General features: G+C 49.8%; 2 protein-coding genes across 5 annotated transcripts in view; both read left to right on the top strand.

The window, feature by feature from the left end:
* Positions 1-4,570, top strand: part of LOC109269885 (complement C5-like) — an 89,845-nt gene extending 85,275 nt beyond the window's left edge. Inside the window, exon 41 of the mRNA XM_019454000.2 lies at positions 109-4,570. Coding sequence (XP_019309545.2) covers positions 109-247 — 139 coding nt within the window. The 3' untranslated portion in view covers positions 248-4,570. The remainder of the gene's footprint in view (positions 1-108) is intronic.
* A 9,230-nt stretch (positions 4,571-13,800) lies between these two features.
* Positions 13,801-24,123, top strand: part of TRAF1 (TNF receptor associated factor 1) — a 30,464-nt gene continuing 20,141 nt past the window's right edge. For 2 of the 4 annotated variants that reach the window (XM_019454006.2, XM_019454001.2), the window contains exon 1: positions 21,425-21,874. The gene's annotated coding sequence lies outside the window, so the exon portion shown is untranslated. Of the gene's footprint in view, positions 14,184-21,059; positions 21,295-21,424; positions 21,875-24,123 lie in introns of those variants that run through there. The other 2 variants (XM_019454005.2, XM_019454004.2) reach the window with 2 other exon arrangements.

Here is a 24,123-nt window from a genome sequence, read left to right as displayed (position 1 = left end):
TTCCCAGGGGGAGGCCGGCCCAGCAGAGTCCGGCTGACACATGGGGTGAGCAGCCTGAGTGCCTTTGAATTGGGCTCTTCGCTATTCATTTTCCTTTTTTCTCGGCAGGTACCTCTACCCTTTGGATTCGTCCACCTGGATTGAATATTGGCCTACAAACGCAATGTGCCCATCATGCCAGGCGTTCTTGGCTAATTTAGATGAGTTTGCTGAAGACATTTTTCTAAATGGCTGCGAAAACCCCTGAGGAAGTTCAATCATGTAGGGTTTTCACTGTGGACTCCTGTTGTGGAAGTGTCTTCCTTTTCTTTTGTTTCTTCTTCTTCTTCTTCTTCTTCTTCTTCTTCTTCTTCTTCTTCTTCTTCTTCTTCTTTTTAACATTCACAGCTGGTCTTATTTGGAAAGCTCACTTTACTTAGAATTAGTGGCACTTTGCTTTTAGTAGAGGATGATTTTAAGAGCTGTAACTTTCGGAAATAACACGGCCTTAGGGGGCATGGAGACAGACACCCGTTCCAAGGTTATCGGACACCAGAAGCAATAAAAATTGGACCACCTCCTAAAACCTACCGCTCAGGAATGTCTGCCGGGGACCAAAGAATAGCCCCCATTGAAATGGAGTATCTTACAATAACATGGCCTTTGCTTGAAAGAAAATACCGAGGGGCAGAGAGCTGGTCATTAAAACCTGACTTTGCTTTCAAAATGTGGGAAAAAGCGAAGAGGCCTATTATTTTATGCGAGGCCAGCTGGACCCACACAGATGGGCAAGTTGAGAGACAGAGACCTGAGAAGGCCCAGCCTCAGAGTCCTCAGCAAACTGAGAAGGCGGGAGCATTCGCCCCTGTGGCTCCCCTTCCCCCCGTGGGGGTCCCACGACTCCCTCCGCTCCCTCCCAGCACCTGTCCATTTCCCCCAGGGTCTCCCTCAGCAATAATCACCCTGGGAGGCAGCCCGCAGTGCAGCACCTGGTGAGGAGAAGCCAAGTGGTGATCAGGAGACCTTCCTGCTGGGCCCTAACCAGGTCTTGGAGCCGTGTTTAAACTTTTCTAAAAGAGGGTCTATAACAGGATGTTCATTTCTTTTTTTTCTTTTTTAATGTCTATTTTTTGAGAGAGAAAGAGAGAGACAGAGCACAAGCAGGGGAGGGGTAAAGACGGAGGGAGACACAGAATCCCGAGCAGGCTCCAGATTCCGAGCTGTCAGCACAGAGCCCGACATGGGGTTCAAACCCACGATCTGAGAGATCATGACCTGAGCCAAAGTTGCCCGCTTAACCGACTGAGCCGCCCAGGTGCCCCTAAGTGACCTTTAGATCTTAGGAAAGAATTTTCCCAATAGATTCCCATTTAATGTCTCAATAATCTCACAAGGTACAGGGATTATTATTATCCCCAATTTATGGAGGAGGAAATGGAAGCTCAGAAAAGTGAAGCAATTTTCCCAGCCTGGTAAGGGGCAGCAGTGGAGACCAAACCCCAAGGCTTTCCCTCTGTCCAGACAACATCCCTCTTCCACATCATGACCATCACATTGCTTGTCAGGTTTAATTTTCTAAGACCAAAGTAGGATGCAGTTGGAGTTTCTTAGGTATAGTTTAAGGAACTCCATTGAAATCTCACCAGGAAACAGGATGATAAACTCTGGCTGTAACAGTAACAGTGACTGTAACACATTCCCTTTTTGTAAAATCTGCATTTTACCAGTTAGGCAGAACTACACGAGGCTCGCAGTGTGCCTTGTAAGTAATACTAAGATTTTCCACTTCCAGGAGCTGAGAATTTATTTTCGTTAATGTCAAGGCTCACATTGTGGGCACTCCCTTGGCAAAAACAACCATGCCCCGACTCTCTGCCAGCAAGGGATGAGGCCCCCCTCCAGAGCTGACCCGAAGCGTCTCCTGTCCCCCTCCTGCCGAATGCAGGATGTATGGAGCCGGCCGCTGCAGTGCTGGGAGGCACGGGTCTCTCTTTTCCCCAAGCACTGTGGCAAATAGGTTGGGCCACAGTGGCCTAATTAACCCACCATACCTCAGAGCTTTCAAACATCAAATCAAAACTTTCTGAGTTAGCCCGGCACCCGTTAGAAATCCACCAGCATACTTCTTTAATGAGGCTTTCACAACACCCCAAACAGGCTGGGGTCCCTGCTCCACCCTGAGCACTCTTCCAAGGCACTTGCAACTATGTCTCCAAGCAGGTACATTGTTTATTCAGGGTGCAGCTTCCTAGCTCCATCTTCCGCTCTGTGTGGGCAAGTCTGGATCTGTTCTGTTCACCCCTGTCTCTGGTGCCTGGCACAATGCTGGACGTGTCACAGGGACTCATTAAGTGTCTGCGGATTCCCGCTGAGTATGGGGCATCAGAAAGCCCAAATTCTAGTCTTGGCTTTGCCCCTGCAGGGACTTGGGACAAACCTTCTCATCTCTTTGGTGGTCTGTAAACAAGGGAGTGGAACATTCAAACGCCTTTCTACAGCTCTAAGAAGGTATCTCATAATTTTATGTTGGGAAACAGAAAACAAAACCACATGGCATGTAAGCAAGGCATGTATTTCTTTCTGGAAGTAGGAAGGGAGCTCAGAGAAGTGAGTGAGTGTGTGAGCTAGAGGGCTTTCCGCGGACCTCCTAAAGACCGGGCGGGATTTGGGTAGGGAGAGGGAGGCAGAAGGATCTTTCTGGTTGAAGGGAAAAGCATAAGGCAGGTTTCCACTGGAGGCAGTAAGAAGATTTAGATGCTACAAACGAACGCTATTCATTTTAATGGCTAGATGTTTTTTGTTTTTTTTAAGTTTTTACTTTAATTCCAGTTAGTTAGCATACAGGGCTATATTAGTTTCGGGTACGTGATATAGCGATTCAGCTATATGTTTGTGTTAACATATATTAGAAAAAATACAACTAGCACCTCAAAACCACGATATACAATTTTTTTCAAAAATAAATGTATCGGTCAAAAAATAAGTCTATTTAAGGAAAAGTTTTAAGTAAACAAAAGTATAGGTTGTTCTTGGGAAAATCATGAGGTTGGTATGCACAAGATTGACGTTTAGGAAACTCTGTCTTAAGAAAATATGTGGAATTGACAGTGTGCCAAGCTTGAGACAGGCAGCCTCACTCCATTTTCCTCAGTGAGGAATCCTGAGCCAAAGTCATGTCCAGTCTTACCTCCCAGCCCCGATGATGCTAATTTATTCAGCAACATCCAACAAACATGCCCTGATTGCTAATTGTAGTCTAAGCCCAACTCTAGGCGCTTGGTACCCAGATCCCCACCCTGATGGAACTTCGATCCCGGATGGAGAGACACATCATGAACAGTAAAGACAATACCTGGGCACCTGGCCCTGACTGTCTGAAGGGGACAAGAACTATGAGGAAAAGAAAAGGAGAACAGAGTAAGGGAGCTGGGGAGTAGCTGAGGAGGGGTTTCCATTATCAATAGAGTGGTCTGGTCAGAGTGGGCTTCAAAGTGAGACGTGAGCAGAGGCTTGGAGGTGACGAGAGAGGGAGCCAGGTGGCCACCTAGGGGAAGAGTGTTCCGGGCAGAGGGAGCACTGAGTACCCAGGCCCAAAGCAGGAGCAGGCCTGGTGTCTTACAGGAAGAGCAAAGAGGCTGGTGTAATAGAAGGAGAGTGAGGCATAGGGGAGGTGGGTGGAGATGAGGCCAGAGACTGCACAGAGACCAGATCAGGCCTGTCACGGACAGGGTATTTGCTTTACGCTTTACTCAGAGGGAAAGGGGAGCCATTGCGAGGTTTTGAGCAGAGGAGTGCAGCAGGAGGCCACTGTAGTAAAACAGACAAGAGATGTTGCGTCAACCAATCGAACGAGGCAGAGGTCATTGACTCTGCAATGAAAGAGAACACACAGCACGGGAACCATAGAGCTTCTCAGAAAAGGATGTTAGATAGGACTTATTACAGGATTTGGGCTTGTGGTGAATTATTTTAGGGAGGGTTTAAGGAAGGAAGGCTTAGCTCCGGATTGGACGCTGTCAGGAAGCAGGAGTAATCTGCTTTACTTCCGTAAGCCTCTGTCTTCACATCTGAAAAATGGGAGCACTCAGATTTCTTATCTAAGTGGAAGGAAAAGAAGTAGCAGTCACTCACATTAGCCAGGAAAGGGGGAGATGTTTGCTCGTTTTTGTGGTTTGGATACTGTTCCTATTTTCTGCTCAAACATGATTATGGCAAAGTTTAGGCTTTTTTTTTTCCCCCATGTTGATCCATTTTGCGTGATGTTTGTGTTCCATGACATCAGACACAGACAACAGGATAGCCTGACTCTGAATACCAGGTCAACTCCTACGGTCACCAAGCCCAGCTACCAATCCAGCACCCAGCTGTCTTCTCTCGCATAGACTCTTTTTCCTAGAAAATGCACATTCACAAACAGTGCTCAGATCTGTGCCTGATTCGGAGCCCCTGTGAAAGTCCACGCGTGGGCCCGACACCTGCCTCAGGAGCCGGGATTTCAGCTGCCCGATGGGAGAGGCTCTCAGAGACATAAGGCAGCTCCGTGTCATGTTTGCATAGGTTTCTCTGCTCCTGAAAACAAACTGATTCTGCACGCTTGGTGTCATGTGAGAAATGAGTCACCAGGGACATGATCTTTAACTCTGATGGGGAGATTGAAATGTGGCTTTATGGTTCTGAATCAGAAAGGAATTGAGGAGGAAGGAAGGAAAGAATGAAAGAGAGAGGGTGGAGAAGTGCAGGAAGGGGAAGGGAAGGAGGGAGGGAGGGGTTTGTTTTAAGACAAGATGAGAACTCCATTTCTAAGAACCTTCTGGATTCTTCTCAGCTGGCAGGGTCCCCACCCTGACAGACATGTTGGCAGAAGCAGATCTGTTCCTTGGAACACAATGTCCACTCCTTCACTGTTTCCATCATTATAATCAGATATGTGTGCATAACACACACGGAGACTCACGAATTATATGATCTGAAATGTCCAAGCCAGGAAGGACCTAGAGCCCATCGCATCCAATTCCTTCATTTTCACCTGGGAAAACAGGCCCAGAGGAGCAGCCTGCCGGTGGTCAGAAGGCTGTTAAGTGGAAGGCCTGGGACACCAGCCCACGGCATCCGACTCTTAGCCCAGCGTTCTTTCCGCCACGCAGATGAGGGGCGGTTACAGAGAAATTGATTTGGGCTCCCTCCAGAGAAGCATTTTCTTCCAACCAGAGCCCTTCAAGGACAGACTAGGCTCTGATGGAGGGACCAAGTGTCCCGTCACTAACCCCTTCCAGAAGTGTTACAGGAACCATTCGGTGTGGGAGGTCTGCCCCGAGGATGCCCAATGTGCCTTTGGCTCGGAGAGGTCATTAGTAGAAACGAAAGCATCTGCTTTACTTCCGTAAGCCTCTGTCTTCACATCTGAAAAGCGGGAGCACTAAGAATTCACCCTCGGGAGGATTTCTGCGAGACTTCAGCGGGAGAGCCCACAGAAAGTGATGCGCACAGGGCCTGGAATGACGAATGTAATTGGGGTGGCTAAGAACACATCCCTGGCACGCCATGGATGGTGACGTTCACACGTTTCTTGCCCCGCGCCACACTGATTGCATTTCATGGAGCACCTATCGACATTTCACGGCCCTGGGATGGTTGTCACCATTCTTACTTTTAGGAAGGAAACAGCCGAGGGTCTGGGAGGCCGCGTTGCCCTAGGTCACACAGCTTCACAAGTGGTCGGGCATCTTTTGGGCCCCAGGGCCCAGGCTCTTAGCCACCGAGGTACACTCTTCCCTCCTGTTAGGGCCTGGTGTCCCCTCCCACCAGCTGGGCCTCACCGGCCAGCACAGGTCAGAGCCCCTGTGGGGCCCAGGGCTAACAGTTTCAACAGAGGAGATGTGAGAAGTCAGAACTATCCTAGAAAGAGGGTTTTCTGTTTGGCTGGAGTTGGGGTGGTCAGGTGTGTGTGTGTAAGAGACAGAGACAGGACCTGTTACTAAGGGGAAGTAACTATGGTGAAAAGTAGAACTGCTGTTGTTTGTGACCTCGGGAATGTTCCTGAACGTTCTTCTGTGAAGACAGAGTAGCATTGTCGGCCTCGGAGGGTTTCGAGGATTAGAAATAGTACCTCAGTGCCAGCCCAGGGAACACAGTCTGTGGTGGCCAACGGCAGCCAGCCGGCTGTGGGGTTTCTACCCCTCGTAACTCTCTGCGCCTCGGTTCACTCTTTTGGAAACGAGGTGAGCCTTTCTCCTGGCTCAATCTACAGGGTGGTTGCAGGATGAAATCAGATCAAACACATGAAAGAATTTATAAGCTGTAGGATTTTGAATAAATATGGAAATAGCATTAATAATCAAAAGCATCTTTGTGCTAAGATGCCACAGGCAGAGGCTGCCTGACGTGCTTTTAAAAGACTGGGAAGCGGTCTGCTGTCTTAAAAAGCCGTCTCCCCCAGGGCCTCAAATTTTCCTGTTTGGGCTTTATTCCTTTGATCCGAGAGGCTGTCTTAGGTCAGCATCCCCATCACCCTGTGGAAATGCAGATTCTCAGGCCTCACCTCAGCCTACTGAACAGAAACTCTGAGTGGAGCCAAGAAATCTGTATTTTAAAAAGATCTCCAGGAAAAGCAGAGGCACATTAAAGTTTAAGAAGAATTGTTTTGGAGCTCGTGGAAATGCGGGCTCTGATTCTGTAGGTCTGCAATGGCCCTGAGATTCTGCGTTTCCCAGATGATGCCTACAGTGCTGGTTCTCAGACATAGCAAGGTTCTAGAAGTGTCCCATAAAGTCAGGATTTTTGCATGAGCGGAAGCAACCCCTTAACAGCCAGCACTTTAGTTAAGAGTAATGGTGCCTGGGCCTTTCAGGAATGGGTTGCAGGAAAGGCTGAGGGATTCTGGCAGCCAGAGAAACACGAGGCAACAATGAGAGATCTTAAGAAAAAAAAGAGAAGGTAGGGGGTCATTAAGGGAAACGTAGGCTACCCTTGCGGAATGTGTTCAGGGCAGATCAGAGCATTCATTAAATCCATTCGCTCACTAAGTGCTGTCTATATGTTAGGCACTGTCTGTGCTTTTTGCATTCATCAACTCAATCTGCTAGAAACCCAATGAGGCTGGTACTTTCATTATTACCATTTTACAGAGGGGTAAACTGAGGAACAGAGAAATTAAGAAATTTGCCCGTGATCACTCAGCTCGTAGGTGGTGGAGGCGGGATTTAGAACTGAGGCAGCCTCACCCATTAGCACTAGACTCTTCTGCCTCAAATATAGCATCTGCCATCAGGAAGCTCACGGTCGTCCCGTGAGGAATAAGAGCTAGGAGGAGTAATGGCCAACACTTGGATGACGCCGACTATGTGCCAGCCTTACACACATCTGCTATTTTAGCCCTTGCAGCAATTTTAGGAGACAGGGCAGGGCACTGCTGAATGGGCCCGGCTGTGTGCAGAACTGTGCAAAGCAGGTGCACAGACGCCGAAAGTTCCAGACTCCAGGTTCTAAGAAGAAGAGCTCCAATCCAGGAATAACCTTTGCAAAGGGGCCTCCAGTATACCGGGTGCAAGCCCCACTGTGTGTCCTCGGCTTCCACACCCTCTCCGCTTCCCGACCTGGCCTCCAGAACTAGGCCCCGCTGTACCAAAAGGCAGGTGTAACTGCCAGCTATTCCGCTCAGGCTGGCTCCTGCAGCTGCACCCAAGTTCATGCAGCGGGTGAGGCCCCCTGCGTGTGTGGCTCCAGGCAGGTCTGTAGAGCCAGGCTGTTGACCCTCCTGGAATGGGTGGCCTGCTGAATGGTTGGTCCCTGCTGCCGCTGAGGCCTGACCCACCCGTCCATCCCTGCCATCCCAACTTGTGTCTCGCGCCCTCCGTCCCTCCCTCCCCCACACACCAAAGATCACTACCTTGGCACTTGGGATTCAAAAAGTTGCCTAACAAATGAAAACTGACCTTACATCTTTGCAAACCACTTCTGGCAATACATTTTATGAGCCAAAATATGTTTCTATCCCTTGATCCAGGAATCCTCCTCCTCTTGGATTATTTATAATAAAATAAATTTCCAAAAGTGGGTAGGGAGAGGGGGAGTTCATACACAAAGATCTCCTGTGCGGGATTAATTATTCATTTGATAAATATTTATTGAGTTCCTCCTGTGTGCCAGACACAGTTCTAGATGGTGGAACCAAGATAAACAAGGTCCCTGCTCTCCTAGGAATGACATTTTAACTGTGGAAAAAGACAATAAATACCTACATAAATGAGAAAAATAATCTATTTACAAAATTCTCTGCAGAGAATTAAAATAAAGGTCTGTGGTAGAGAATAACTCGGTGGCTGCTTTTGATTAGGTGGCCAGGGATGGTCTCTTAAATGTCACTAAATAAGATGACCTTTAAGCTGAGATTCTCAGGACAGGAAGGGGCAGCCATATGAAGGTCCAGAAGAGAGTATTCCAGAAAAGGAGGTCAGTGTTCCAGGGAACTGCCAGAAAGCTGATCAAAGAAAGCAAGTGATCCAAAATGAGTTCGGAGGAGGGGAAAGGGCCAGATCAATAGGATCTTGCAAGCACGGGTGAGGTGTTTGAACTTTGTTCAGTAGATAATAAATACTAAGCAAGGGCATGAGACCAGATTGTGGATGAGAAAGGGGCAGTTAGGAGCTCTTGCCGCTGTTCCCGTGAAAAGGGATAGTAGCTTGAACCGGCATGGTGGAAACGGAGAAGAAGTTGATGGATTTGCGATATTTTTGGAGGCAGGGCTAGAAGGGTTTGTGGAAGGAATTGGGATGGGGTGATGAAGGCAGAGAAGTCAGGATTACTCATGGATCCTCGACTTGAGCTACCGTTGGGAAGACGGGAGAAGATCAAAATTTGGGAAATGAGAAGGGAAGACGTTATGGGTTGAACTGTGTCCCCCTCAAAAAGCTATGTTGAGGGGCGCCTGGGTGGCTCATTTGGTTGAGTGTCTGACTTCTGGTCAGGTCATGATCTCATGGTTCGCGAGTTTGAGCCCCACATCGGGCTCTCTGCTGTCAGTGTGGAGCCCGCTTCGGATCCTCTGTCCCCCACCTCTCTGTCCCTCCCCTGCTTGCTCGCTCTCTCTCAAAAATGAATAAACATTAAAAAAAAAAAAAGAGAGAGAGAGAGAGATGTTGAAATCCTAACCCCCAGCACTGCAGAACGTTACCTTATTTGGAAATCGGGTTATTGCAGATGTAACTAGTCAGGGTAAGATGAGGTCCTGCTGAGTAGGGTAGGCCCTTTCTCCAACATGCCTGGCGTCCTTATAAGAAGAGAGAAATTCAGACACAGAGACAGAGACACACAGAAAGGAGAAGAGCATGTAGAGACCTTGACACTTGAGGAGAGCCAGCCACATGAGGAGGGGGCAGAGATTGGAGTGAGGCATCCATAAGTCAAGGGATGCCATGAACTGCCAGCTCGTCATCAGTGGACAGGAAAAGGCACAGCAAAGGTCCCCCTTCAGAGCCCTCGGGAGGAACCAATCCCGCCGAGATCTTGATTTCAGACTTCGCATCTCCGGAACTGCAGGAGAATACATTTTTGTTGTCTTAAGCCATCCAGTTTGTGATATTTGGCTATGGCCCTAGGAAACCATACAGAAGAGAAGTAGGATTTCTGTTTGTTATGTTTACACGAGAAGCCTTTTAGATGCCCACATGGAGTTACTGAGTAGCCATGGGATATACGCGTCTAAGACTGTGGTCTGTAAAGTAAGGCGCCGACCTTTGGGGAAGTACTTTATACGATAGAGCTACATGACATACAAAGTGATGTCCTAGAAAGGGAGAAACGATTACATAAATGATGGCATACACATTCTATGAAATGGTAGGTCGCCTCTGAAAGAGAATCATTCTAAAGACAGGTAGGAACCTGGAAAATGCTTATGATACTGTTAAGCACACAGAGCCAGCGACTGCCATTACGTAACGACCATCTGCGTGCGGATGAGAAGTAAGTGTCGAATTGTCTGATTCAGAGTGTCTACCACAGGCCAAGCATTGTGGCAGCATCAAAGGTTAGACTTGGCGAGGGGCGCCTGGGTGGCTCATTTGGTTAAGCATCGGACTTCAGCTCAGGTCATGATCTTGAAGTCCGTGAGTTCGAGCCCCGCATCGGACTCTGTGCTGACAGCTCGGAGCCTGGAGCCCACTTCGGATTCTGGGTCTCCCTCTCTCTCTGCCCCTCCCCCACTCATGCTCTGTCTCTCTCTGTCTCAAAAAATAAATAAACATTAAAAAATTTAAAAAAAAAGGGATAGACTTGGTGAAACCTCCAGTAAGCCACCCTCTGTGAGCACACCTATGCTGGAACTCTCACCACACACCGAGTGTCCTGATGGCTTATCCATGTCCCGTCATCGCTATGTGAGCTCCTTGAGGACAGGGGCTCCTCTCTGTATCCCGAAGCACAAGACCTGGCACAGGGCAGATATAAACTGAAGGCTGTTACATTTACTAGAACAGGAGAATCAGAATTTGATTGTCATACAGGAACGTGCAGCAAAGGAAAATAGATACCGAGTCTGTTGGCCTGTGGACATGAGGCTCCTTAAAATCTTCCTCAAGGTAGGTATCTGAAGCCTGAAGCCCAGCTCAACGTTTAGTGCCCGTTAAGTGACTTTATCTAGGCGGAGCACGGGGACTTAACTGCTTTGGAAGAAGTGATAGAAGCAAACGCTGGTGAGTAGAAAAATGTAACCGAAGAAGACATCCCACTTTACAATAGCGAAGAGAATCAATCCATTGAGTAAGACTCACAGTGTATAATCATAAATCAACTTAATTTCATTTCCCAGCCCCCCGAAGGAGGGTCGCCCTTTCTCTGCCCTTCAATGAGACTTCAAGCATCCTCCAACCTGTCTGCCACTCCCAGGAAATGAAAAGTCCGGTGACCACTCCAATCACCAAACAAACGCTATTCCTAAATGAGATGCTCAGTCCCAGACAAAAGCAAAATCCCAAATTTGATTTAAAATTCTGCCTTTTAGGGGGCGCCTGGGTGGCTCAGTCAGTTAAGCGTCCGACTTCGGCTCAGGTCATGATCTCGAGGTCCGTGAGTTCAAGCCCCGGGTCAGGCTCTGTGCTGACAGCTCAGAACCTGGAGCCTGTTTCAGATTCTGTGTCTCCCTCTCTCTCTGCCCCTCCCCCCACCCATGCTCTGTCTCTCTCTCTCCTTCAAACATAAATAAACATTTTAAAAAATGTTTTTTTTAATTCCACCTTTTGTTCCAACAGGGCTTGCTGCAGGTAGGACTGCTATAGCTGGGGACAGGACCTGAGCCGAGGTCGGATGTTTTAACCCACTGAGCCACCCAGGCGCCCCTCTCATCCTTCTGATTTCTATGGTGGCTGTGAGATGCCAGTCCCCCTGTCTCCCCGTCTCAAACTACCATAGACACATATTAAGCTTTCTGAGTAGACTCCAGGGAACATCTGTCTCTCTCCGTCCTTCCTTCTCTCTTTCAGTATAATTAACATACAATATTATATTAGTTTCAGGTGCAAAGAAGCCCCGCTTTCTTGACTTGAGAAATGGGGCCACACAAGAGCTCACTCTAACACAAAATTTGTTCAGCTCTAATCTAAAGGCAGCCCCAAGGGTCTTGGGGCTTTTGCCATTACACCATACCGCTAAGTAGTATGAAGGGCACATGCGCGTGTGTGTGTGCACACGTGCGCGCACACACACATGTGCTCACACAGGGGAATCAAAGATGCCTCCACCACTGTTTCTCAAGAGTTCCGGTCTCTGAGGAGAACTGGCACATGTATCCGTAAGGCCAGCCCGAGGCAGCATAGTCCCTGCTGGACGCAGTAGAGAAGGTTCCATGGAGAAGGCAGCCTCTGAGCTGGGTCCTAAAGAAGGAGGAAGACAAGCAGAAGCTGAAATGAAGTCTTTTCAGAGAGGGGGAACTGTGTGGACACATGCCCAGTGGTAGAATCGAGGAGGAGTGTATAGATTACCACTAAGTAGTTTGTTTAAATGGGACAAGTGAAAGATAAGGCCGAGCCAGACCCGACATGAACAAGACACGGGGTTTGGATCTTTGTCTGCAGGAAGTCAGTCCTGAAGGTTTCCAACGGGGCAACAAGATGGAGGGCGGGTTGAGAAAGGCAGTGACTAATTCTTGGTGAAATGTGTTCTTCATTTCCTTGAGTCATTAACCAGGGTCCCATTAAGAAGAAAAACAAAACAAAAACCTTCCAGGACTTGCTTTCTTTTCCAGGAAAACCCTTGCCCTTTGGATCTTCTCCTGAGTTCAGTTTATAAAGACACCCAATCCTCTTTTTACTCTTAGTTAAGGGGTCTTGGCACAGCTGCTCGTCCCAGGACCCTCCTTCCAGCCCTGGGGCCCTCAGCTTCAAGCCTGACGGAGCTGCCCAGCCCATTGCCCTGGGGCCCCCCAAGCTGCCCTCTGCGAGAGGCCTAGGGGAGGGCCGCCCTTTCTGAGCAGAAGGGCCATAAAAACCTTGTGTCCATGAGCCCAGCCACAAAATCTTCACCCTGGGCCCACTGAAGCCAAATGGGAAAAATCTAGAAGCCTGCAAAGCCAAGAAAACAGCAGGTTCGGATTCAAACCCCAGCTTTGCCCCTACCCTTTCCGATCTCGAGACCTCCCTCAGCCTCTATGCGTTAACCTGTAAAATGGAGACAAAACCACTTACCTCAGCAAGGAGGCTGCTGTGACAATTAAGCGAGAGACCTTGTCCACACAGCTACCACAGAGCCGACACTCAGAGAATGTCACTCCTGCTCCTTCCCCCAACCTCTCTCCATGTCTTGATTTCCTTGCCAATTAAATATGATGGGGAGTCAAGGAAAAAGTTGAAACTGACCAAGTTCCCAGACCTCTGCCTTCTGCCCCACGCAGAGGCCAGCGAGAGCAGAGAGCTTTTTCTGCCATGTTTGAGCTCTGAAAGCTCTTTCTTCTTCTTCTTTTTTTTTTTTAGTTTATTTTCTTTTTAAATATAACTTATTGTCAGGTTGGCTAACATATATCGTATACGGTGTGCTCTTGGTTTCGGGGGTAGATTCCCGTGATTCATCGCTTACATACGACACCCAGTGCTCGTCCCACAAGTGCCCTCCTCAGTGCCCATCACCCATTTTCCCCTCCCACAGCCCCCCCCCCCCATCAACCCTCAGTTTGTTCTCTGCATTTAAGAGTCTCTTAGAGGTTTGCCTCCCTCTCTGAAACTATTTTTCCCCTTCCCTTCCCCGATGGTCTTCTGTTAAGTTTAAAATCACAAAGCCACTTAGTTGTAGCACACATTGGCACACACTTGGAAGGAGCCTACCTTCCCCAACCTCACCCCATTACCACCGCCTGACTCAGTTTCCCCCTCTGTAAAGTGATTGCATCTGAGACAGGTCCCGTCTTTCCCCCTCTGCAACTGCCCACTGGGTTGGGAGGACCGAGCCCGGCAGAGGGCGTGCTGAGCGTAACCTCTTGGCCAAGGCCCTGGGGAGAGGCGTCCAGCCAAGGAAAATTCTAGTGGAAAAAACGAAGAAAGGATTCCAGGTTTATGAGTCCCAGACTTTGAAAAACAAAACTGCTGAGTTGTCTCCTGAGTTAGGGAAAAAGAACACCACAGCCGCCTTGAGATTTCCAGGAAACGATTTGTGAAGGTTTTGGGCGAGGCTGGCAGGGGGGCTCAGGGAGGCCCAGCTCGGTTGGATGCCCTGGGAGGTGGGGGACGGGGGCAGGGGGGTGTTCCCGTGGGAGGCTGAGTGTCCAGATGTTCCTGGGCATGGTAGGGTTAGGTGACTGTACGTGGGTTCGTAGGGACTCTCTATGCACACTTGTCTGTTTGCCTGAGGACAACCCCCCCAACCAAGTATTTATTGAGCACTATCTATGTTCCACTGTGCCCTGTGCTAGGGGATGGGGACGCAGCGACAGATGAGACACAGTCCCTGAGTGCAAGGAGCTGAGTTTAGCAAGGGATGCAAATCAGCAGGCTTTCAGTTGGGAGTACAGGCACCTGGGAGGCGGTTTGGGTGGCCACACTAGCTTTGTGGTCTGCAGCCCAGGGTGCAAGCCCAGCCACACGCTAGCTACTTGACTTTGGAGATGACACTCAGTCTCCTTAGCTGGAAAGTTAACAGACTACGATGACGTCGTAGGAGATAGCGAGTGTATGTAAACGTCTGATGACTTCTCTCCATCACGTGCCTGCAAGGTCTGCACCTGTGTAAGTACACAATTCGTGCAAAGTCTGGGTGAGCTCTGGGCAGGGCTTGCCTGCCTAGGTCTCGTGTGTGCCAGGCTTCATCAGGGGGCGCAAGTAGGAGCCCACAGTTTGTGGGGACGCTCATCCAGTTTGGATTTGTGTTTCGGCTCACGGAGCGTTCTAAAAATCAGGACATTCTGCATAAAAATCCAGGTTTCCAGTCTTTCTTCAAACCTCGGAAGACCTGGCCATCCTGCAAGCCTGCCACGGTCTCTGCTTCCCATGGATGCGTCCTTCCCAGGAGCACCCTCGCTCCTGGCTGGTCTCCAGGTCTGTCCTTGGAGGGATTCCAAGCTGGTTCAGGAGGGCTTGTGTGCAGACATGTTCTCTCTGAAAGGAGAAGCAACACTGGGCAGAGGCTGGTGCCAGGGCCCCAGCCTCCCCGGGCAGCTCCAGCTGCAGGCGTCAGAGGGGCAGAGAGGCCTGCGGACCCTACCCAAGGCTCAGGCTGTGTGGCCGGACACTGGTTACCAACGATAGTACCCGAGGATGGCAGCCAGAAAGAATGGCTTTTCTGGCCTATTCGATTTTTACATTTCCTAAATGCGTCAGTTACAGCTCCCAAATGATTAAGACAACGGCTCTCCCCCAGAAAGTGTTGCTGAATGTATATACTATGGTTCTTTTTAAATGAGCAAACACGGGACACCTGGCTGGCTCAGTCAGTCAGTAGGGCATGCGACCTTTGATCTGGGGGTTGTGAGTTCAAGCCCCACATTGGGTATAGAGCCCACTTTAATTTTTTTTTTAATGTTTATTTATTTTTAATTTTTTTTTTTTTTCAACGTTTTTTTATTTATTTTTGGGACAGAGAGAGACAGAGCATGAACGGGGGAGGGGCAGAGAGAGAGGGAGACACAGAATCGGAAACAGGCTCCAGGCTCCGTAATGTTTATTTATTTTTAAGAGACAGGGAGCTACAGTGTGAGAGGGGAAGGGTCAGAGAGAGGGAGATACAGAATCCGAAGCAGGCTCCAGGCTCTGAGCTGTCAGCACAGAGCCCAACGCGGGGCTTGAACTCACAAACCATGAGATCATGACCTGAGCCAAAGTCAGACGCTTAACCAACTGAGCCACCCAGGCGCCCTGAGCTCACTTTAAAAATAAATAAATAATAGGGGCTTCTGGGTGGCTCGGTCGGTTAAGCATCCGACTCTTGATTTCAGCTCAGGTCGTGATCTCAAGGTTCGAGAGTTCAAGCCCCGCATCGGCCTCTGTGCTGACACTCGGGAGCCTGCTCAGGATTCTCTCCTTTCTTCTCTCTGTCCCTCCCTTGCTTGCTCTCTCTCTCAAAATAAATAAATAAACCTAAAAAAATAAATAATAAAATAAAATGAGCAAAGAGGCTCAAGGTTTAAGCTAAAACTGGATTTGTTAAACTTCACGTTGGGAACCTACAGGTGTGAATGGTAGGACGGATATCCTCCTCCTATCCCTGGATCCTCTTAAGATGGCAAATAAGCCCCTCATAACAGATAGTTACCGGGCCCCCACTGTGTGCAACATGCAGGCTGGAACAAGACAGGACGAGGCATTACTGAGACATCTTGGGACAAAAGAGCCCCAGAACATAGAGGAAGACCCCTCTGGACCTGTGACTTGCTGTGCAAGCTCCTTCCCCTCCCCGGGCCCCCATTTTCCCTTCTGTAAGATAAGAAGGTCAGAAGAGATGAACAAATACCAACCCCACACTCACAACCCTCCCCAGCCCCGAGCTTGGGCATTGTTTTCTTATTTCGACGGAGTACTAGCTCTAGCCGTGATTCTTAGCCTCTTACTCCCCATCCCACATTCTTGCTGCCAAGTCTTGGCTTGTGCTGGGAATTCATCTGGCTCGAGCTCTGAAAGAAATTCATCAGAGGAGGTTTTTCACATTGTTTTCTCTTATTAAAAAAAAAAAAAAAAAAAGTCTGGAGTCCAAAAAGACGAGGCATCCGGTGGAAGCTTCCAGCATCCGTTACAGAGGTGGTCCTGGTCCAGGTGGGGAAAGGAGCCCCTAGACAGGTGGGAGAGCGGTACCCCTTCTCCAGCCCCAGGGCGTGAGTGGCTAAAGGGTTTGCCCTGAAGGATTCCTCTGAGGTCATTCTCCCAGTTCACAGATGGGGGAAAATGAGGCCCAAGGGTGGATGGGACTTTCCCCACAGTCCTGAATCCTAAGCAAAAGCTCTCCCCACTGCCTGATTTTTCTCTCTCAGGCTGAGTCCTCAGGACGGAGTGGGATATGCCCCTCCTCAGCCTGAGGTTGACTGCCGTTGAGCTAAAACATCCAGTTTTCTTGTTTTGCACCAGCCGAGAGCCTGGGAAACCCAATCTCTCAAAAGCATGTGTAAAGGCACAGCAGTGTGTCTGTAACCCAGGAAAAGGCCTTGGAAGCCCGGGGCGTCCACCTTTAGGAGAGTCTTGATGGCCAGATCCCGTGAAAGAAGGAATTTAACACACGTAAAACCAAGCTTTTAGAGCGGGGTACACAGGTGACCAGAGACAGTGAAGAGAGGGAGTAGGTGACTAGTATTAATCCAAAGATGTTTGCCTTCCTCATTATTGGCCTCTTAGGAGCTTGTCCTTATCAAAGGGTCCACCAGTCAAGCTCTTTGCCTAAACCACGTCGCTATCCCCATGAGTATCACTGGCATTTGTGTCATAAATTGAAATCCCCATTGCGGTTTCAAAGTGGCCAGTCCCACAAATAATTGGGAACCCCCTAGGGACAGCTGTGAAGCCTGCAATTCAAGGAACTTCAGAGGCACTTTGTTCCTGACCTTACAACCTGAAACTCTGTGGAGAGTGGAAAACTCACCATTTTAAGATGGTGAAAATCGCCAGACTTAAAAACTCCCTTCCACAAACAACCCCAGATTTCTTATCAAATTTTTGCTACCTCTGTGATCACAACACCCTAAAAACGGCCAAGTCTAAGATACTGAAATGTGTTCTGATGATGCATCATTAACGATGCTCGCCTTCCCTGAAAATGTGCACGGATCGTTTGTTACACAGTAGTCCCCATGGAACAAATGTTTATCGAACGCCTCCCATGTGCCAGGCACTGTGCTAAGCCGACAACAATAATGAAGAAATCAAATACAATCCTACTTTCATGCATCTAATTTCCTATATTCCGATAACTCCTATACTCTAGTGGGGCCACAAGAAAAAAAAAAAAAACTTGTAAATAGGCACATGTTGTAAATTGCCTATTATATTATTCCTACGGAGTAGGAATTATAGTGTATTATAATTTTTTTATTATTATAAAAATTACATGTATTATAATTATTTTTATATTATTATTTAAAATTTTTAAAAATTATATGTATAATTATTTTTATATTATTATAAAAATTATATGTATTATAATTATTATAGTGTATTATAATTTTCCTACAGAGTGTTAACGGAGGCTGAGGGAAGAAAACTCAGGGGACATTTTTCGTCATCGCACCAAAGCAGGGAGGCTAAAGTTTTCACAGAATCATTTGGTGTATTTCTTTGTTTTGTCGCTGATATCCCTTGTACAGAAGTTATCCTGGAGAAGTATGGAATTTGGGTGGAAGCACCCAGTATAATTTGGTCTCCTCCTCTCCTAGGTGACCGCTAGCCTGTAATCATCTGTTTAATTACATTTCCTGGCGCAGGAATCAGCAGTTATCAGAGGGGATTAAGATAATGCTAACGGGAAAGCTGTTCACTAAGTGTTTTTACTAAACACAGGCTGTGAATATGCGGAACAAGGCAGGTTACTGGCAACGAAAAGAAGGAATATAAGGGAAAAATCGGGAGCCCTCAGTATTTAGAAGTAGAGGGAGGATAGCCCCTCCTGGGCTCCACATTTTAAGGGTTGTTGACAAACAGCAGCATGCCCAGTTGGCTGTCATTAGCTGACTGGATTCACGCAGTTGGTTCATGTACATCCAGATGGTAGCCATGATGGGTAGGAGCCATGTCTGTGTCATTCACAGCGGTAGAGTGGGGCCTTGCTTATGGCCTAACACCACGTAAATGTTCAGTAAATATACGCAGGGTGAGGTCGATGAAAATGTCTGCAGCAACTGTGACACACCTTCTATCCTGCCCCAGAATGGACTCTCTGAGTTCCTTCTCCTCTACCAGCCCGCCCTCAGGAAGATTCCCCCTGACCTTTAAATGGATCACCATGACTCAGCTCCTCTCCTCTCCCCGAAGAAGACATTAAGGTGTCTCTTGTTAAAGAAATGTCCAGAATTAAGGGGCTGGAGGGTGAGCTGCCATATTGGTCTGGAACAAGGAGTCGGGTGGCCCCACTTCACACACCTGTACCCTAGACCTGGATTCTGTAAACTGAAAGTCATGGTGTGCGAAGGATCCCTGAGGGGATCTGTTCCCCTCTTGTCACTGTTATCATTTTTACCATAACCACAGACCCCAAGCCTCCGGATGCTTAGGCTGACACCTGATCCTGCCTTCCCCCAGAAGGCTGATGACCCAGTCCAGGGTAACGTCTCCCTTCCCCTAATGCCCTGGGTCACCAGCAGCTAAACTCCATAGTTCCAAACTCCAAAGTCACGATTGTCAGAGTTCAGGGTGAACAGCCTGGGACAGCTGAGGCAAGTCAGACCAGGAGAGAATCCCGGTTTCCGCATGTGGGACCTGAGAACATCTCATTAGGTCCATGATTTTCTAAACCACTTCCCCAGAGCCCAGAGGTCAGGCTAGGGAGGACAGAAGCCCAGTGCACAGGCTCCGGGCCACCTGCTCTGTTTGACACAGTCTCTGCTCCTTGCATTTTTATCTATTTGGGTTCCATGAGAGAAAGCATTCAAAGACACAGTCCTACAGCTAATACGAAGTTTGAAAAAACCCAACCCATTCTATGGTCTTTAAGGTTATTTTCCACTATTAAAAAAAAAAATCTATGAACTATTTTTTTTTGGACTATGACTTAAGCATTCATTTATTTATCCCAAACAACTGGTTAGAGGCGAGGAAAAACCAAACGGAATGCAAGTCTGACTTCTAATCCAGCACTCATTTCAGTATATAAATATATCCTACAGCATATCGCTTAGAGATTTCGGGTGGGGGCAGAGAGAGGGAAGATTACAGTCCCTTTCCTCCCAGTACCAAGTTGTCAGAGCGTGGTCAGCTTTTACCGTTTTTCTATTCTCCATCTTGGAAGGGATTAAAAATCTCTGCTCTAGGAAATAGGGCAGGCCAGGAGGTGGTCGGACACGTAAGGGGCTTGTCACATGAGCTCGAACAGTGCAGCACGGCTCACAAAACTTTAATTACCCAGCGTCCTTCTGATCGTTCAGCACATAGCTCCTTTCAGGAGCCACAAGCTCAAAAGGCTAGGAGCACAGGAGGGCAACTTCAATATCAAGAGCCTGGTGGCTGAAGGTTTAGGGCAGAAGTGGAGGATGGAAGTCTTTTGGTGCCTCTTAGAACGAACCCAGCAGATACAGATGTGAAAGGAACCGCTGAGGCTCAAACCCTCCCTACTTCCCTGTGTTCTCTTTCTTGTTCCTCAGTCGCGGCCTCATGCTCAGACCACCAGATCTTAGGGCTTAGCCAGACGGACTACATTTCTTTTTAAACTTATTTTTAGAAAAAAAAAAAATTTTTTTTTTCTCTACCGGGTAGAGATGAGTGGTCTCCAAAAGGTTTCGTTTCCTTTCTGAGTCAGATTCAGCCTCATGGGGCTTGGCTTTCAATTTCTTCAGCCTCGCCATTCCCTGAGCACTCAGAGGTCCTCTGGTGAGGCCCCCTCAATTTCAAGAGCCCCCCAGAATAAGCCAAATGACTACAGATAAGTTTTTGGTACTTTCCAAAATTAAACTATTTCCCTTGGTGAATTTCCACCAAATGAGCTCATTAATTTGAAAACAGGAAGTGACACATGAAGAGAGTGAGGTCAGGCTGCTGGTGCACTTACACTGCTTTGTTTTGGGGGGCGGAGAGGTGGTTGGGAGAGAGGTGGGACCAGAGAATGGCTTTCACAGGTCCCAAATCCTTCCCGGATTGGACTAAGAGTCGGGAATCGGTTTTTTTTAATTTGAAAACATTTTTTAATGTTTATTTATTTTTGAGAGAGAGACAGAGAGACAGAGCACGAGTGGGGGAGGGAGAGAGAGAGAGAGAGAAGAGAGAGAGAGAGACACAGAATCCGCAGCAGGCTCCAGGCTGTCAGGATAGAGCCCGGCTGGGGGCTTGAACTCACAAACGTGAGATCATGACCCGAGCTGAAGTCGGACGCTCAACCAACAGAACCACCCAAATGCCCCGAATCAATGAGTTTTTAAACCAGAGATGCAAAACTCAATCCTTTCCTCTCAGGATTGAAGGACCCTCCAGAGGACACCACTGGTCAAACTTCCCACAGACTGCCACTATTAGAAGCCCCTGAGACCCTCTGCTTGAGCAGGTGTGTCCCCTCCAGGGAGGACCTGAAGGCTCGCCCTTCAGCAGCACAGCTCTCTGCCTGAAGCATCAGCTACTCCCTGAGAAGCTAGAAGAAGGTCTGCCCTGGGGAGGAGGCTTAAACACATCTCAGGTTAAAAAACTAAACCCCGGGCGTGGGGGGCGGGGGGGGGGGGGGCACCTGGGTGGACACAGGTGCTTAAGCATCAGGCTGATTTCAGCTCGGGTCACCATCCCAGGCTTGGGGAGATTGGTCTGCCTCCAGCTCCAGGCTGAGGGTGGGTGCCTGCTTAGGATTCTCTCTCTCTCTCTCTCTCTCTCTCTCTCTGCCCCTCCCCCGCTCATTCTCCCCCCCCCCAATAAATAAATAAATAAATAAGAAAACAAACATTAAATTTCTTTTAAAATAAAAACACAGTTAAGTATCAGACAAAAAAAAGAGAGACCCTGACACATAAAGAGAACTTACTAGATGCCTCTCCCAGTAACTAAAACCGAAGCAAACCAACCAAGTGGGCAGCCTCACTCCTCCCTCAGCTAACAGCCCTGCAGCTATCAGAGGCGTGATGAAGAAGGAGCCTTCGTCAAATTCATAAAACCGAAAGCCGTTCGTATCTCTTAAAAATTCCACTAAGTTCCGTAACGATTTTGACTGGTGCACCCAAACGCACGGCGGGTAAGTGGCCTGGTGTGCGTGCGTATGTAGGTGAAACCAGACACGGTGCCTTAAAACATCCAGTTTGGTCGCGTGCCTTCGGAACCGCTCTGCAGCATCTCTGCGGACCGCTGCGCGCCAACCGGGACCGCGGCGCACCGGGCAGCCCGCAGCCGCGCGAGCCCTGGGCCCGGCTCCCCGCGCGAACCCAGGAGAGCCAAGCTTGGGGGTGTTGCTGCTGCTGGTCCCGTCCCCACGCGGGATTTCAGGCAAGCCGGAGAGGGGGGCGGGCAGGGGGGCGAGTCCCAGGTGCGCATTCGTTTCCTCCGCGAATGCTTTTCTGAGTCCCGCATTTGTGCCAGGGGAGAAGGGCCGTGGCCGCGTGCCGGCGCCCACGCTGCAGACCCCAACCCCGAGCCTCAGTTTCCCCATCGGGGAGGCGCCCGGCCCCCGGGGCGGCCGGGGGCGTCGGCGGGGGCCGCGGGGACCTGCCCCGGGCCTTCCCGGCTTCCGCCTCCCGGGCCACGTCCCCGGAGCCCCACCGGAAGCTCCCGGTGGGCCGCGGGGAGGCGACGGCGACGGCGGCGGCGGCGGCGCCGAGGTTGGTTGCACTGCACCCCGCCCCCACCCCAGGCCACCCCGCCCCGGGGCTGCCGGCGGCCCCCGCCCCCGCGCTCCCGGGCCCGGGCCGTCCCGACTCCCGCTCGCTCGCGCGGGGGACTCCCCAGGCGCAGGCCTCCCGGCGCGGCCCGTGACCTGGACGCCGCGGCTGCGGAGCCCGCCCCCGGACTCCTACCCCAGCCCTTCCTGCGGGCAGCGGGGGCAGCCCCGGGGGTTCGCCCCCTCCTCGAGGAGTGGCTGGCGCCGCTCTGCTCTCGGCACTGGGCACGCACCTGATGTGGCGGTGGCGAGGCGACAGTCACCTGCCCGGGGGCGGGAGGGATGCACGACTGAGGCTGGGGGGCACAGACAGGCAATCCGGCATCGGCCTCATGGAGCAGGGGGCTGTGGGGGACGCTATGGGATCGAAAAGCCGGGCGCCCAACCCCATCCTGGGGCCAGCCCACGGAGACCCAGGGGTCTGGTCAAGGGCGCCGGAAAGGGCAAGTGGACGGCTGGGAGGAGGGGGTGTATGCGGCGCGGAGAGACTCCAACCGTGCAGATCCCGCGTTGGAGCCACGGAGATGGGGCCAGTGGAGGTTCAGAGCAGAAGAGAAAGGGGTCAAGGAGAAGATAAGGAGTGTCCGGAGAAGTGGGGGGTGGGAGGTACACGGAGAGGGTGCGAAAGCCAAAGGGAGGAAGGGAATTTGAAAGGAGAAGCCACCAATGGTGTGAGGTGCTGGCCAGAGGGCAGGTTGGATAGCCGGGACAGGCCCCGGGCGTTTGGTGACTCCAACGCTGAGAATCTTGGGGAGATGGTTCCCGGAGATTCGAGTGAGGAATTCTCCATGCAGCCAGTCTTTTCCAGAAGTTCTGATAGAGTGAGGAGAGAGTGTCGACGCAGGGGAGGACTTTGGGATAAGGGTGAAGAGCAGTTTAAAGCAGACCGTGTGGTTAAAGCACAGGCTCTGGGGTCAGGGGTCCCCGCACACTATCTGCGAGATCTTGGACAAGTCACTTAACCAGTTTGTGCCTCAGTTTCTGATCTGTAAAATGGGGATGATGATGATGATGATGGACAATGCCTGCCTGTTAAGGATCACGTGAAGATTAGCTGAGACAGTTAAAAGTACTTAACGTGGCCCTAAAATGCCGTACCGATCATTTTCCACTTTTATTATTGGAACAACTTGGGCATATTTTGATGCTCATATGGAAGAGCTGGTAGAAAAGGAGGCATTGGAAGATGGAGAGGAGAGAAAGGGGACTAGGAGAGAGGGACCCAGAACTTGGATGGGAGGTAAGTGCCTGTCTATGCCGAAGGAAGGGAAAGAGAGAATTGGCGGGGATGCAGGGAAGTTTGCAGGTTTGGGGTATGTGGTTAAGGGACTGCCTTTCCCTTTCTCTGAAGTAGGCCTCAAGGCCGTTTGCTGAGAGGGCCAGGCCATGGCTGGCCCTGGTGAAGAGGGAGGTCCCAGTTTACACTGCCGTGGTAGGGTACCATGCCCTCTTTGCCAGGAGCCCCAATGTCATTCCAGCGAAGAGGGGCAGTTGAATTTTTCTGGGGTCAGAGGACAACATCTGACCTGCCTTGCCCACTTACGAGGCTCAAGTAAAGTTGATGGGTGTGAAAACGCTATATAAGCAAAATTTACCATCTTAATTCTGTTCCCTGATCTTGAAGAGCTGGGAGCATAGTGGCCCTGAGTGGAACACCATGCCAAAGCCTTCCAAGCGGTCCCCTTGGGCCATGCACCACGCCAGGTTCCCACCCTTCACTTCATTCCGCCATCACACCAGACGGGGAAAGTGGAAACTATTATCCCCATTTCACAGATGCACAGACTGACATTCAGAGGAGTTAAAGGCCATGTCCCAGGACCCAAAGCTAGTAAATGGAAGACCCAGGATCCCAACTCCCATCTGTCAGACCTCAAAGCCCATGATTTGAAATCACTATGAAAGTTTGCAAAATCCAGCAGGATAGGAAGATGTGGAACTAGGTGAGAAAACAGGCTGGGATCCTTGCCCTCCATCCCAGCTCTGTAAGCGCCACCAAGTTGCCTTGTTTTTTGTCCCTCGCGCTTGGGTAAAAGAACACAGACCTTAGAGTCCCACAGACCTGTTGCTGATGCTCCACTACTGGGGGCTTTGACTTTGGACCAGGCATCTCGTTCCTCTGTGCCTATATGCGGCCAGTGGATTCTCAGCAGGTTGCTCTATGGAATAGGAAGGAAAATGTTGCCCAGG

Source organism: Panthera pardus, unplaced genomic scaffold (genome assembly GCF_024362965.1).
Source record: "Panthera pardus isolate Hobbes unplaced genomic scaffold, ASM2436296v1 HiC_scaffold_20, whole genome shotgun sequence".
Classification (NCBI taxonomy): Eukaryota; Metazoa; Chordata; class Mammalia; order Carnivora; family Felidae; genus Panthera; species Panthera pardus.
This window is presented reverse-complemented; position numbering and strand designations above follow the sequence as displayed.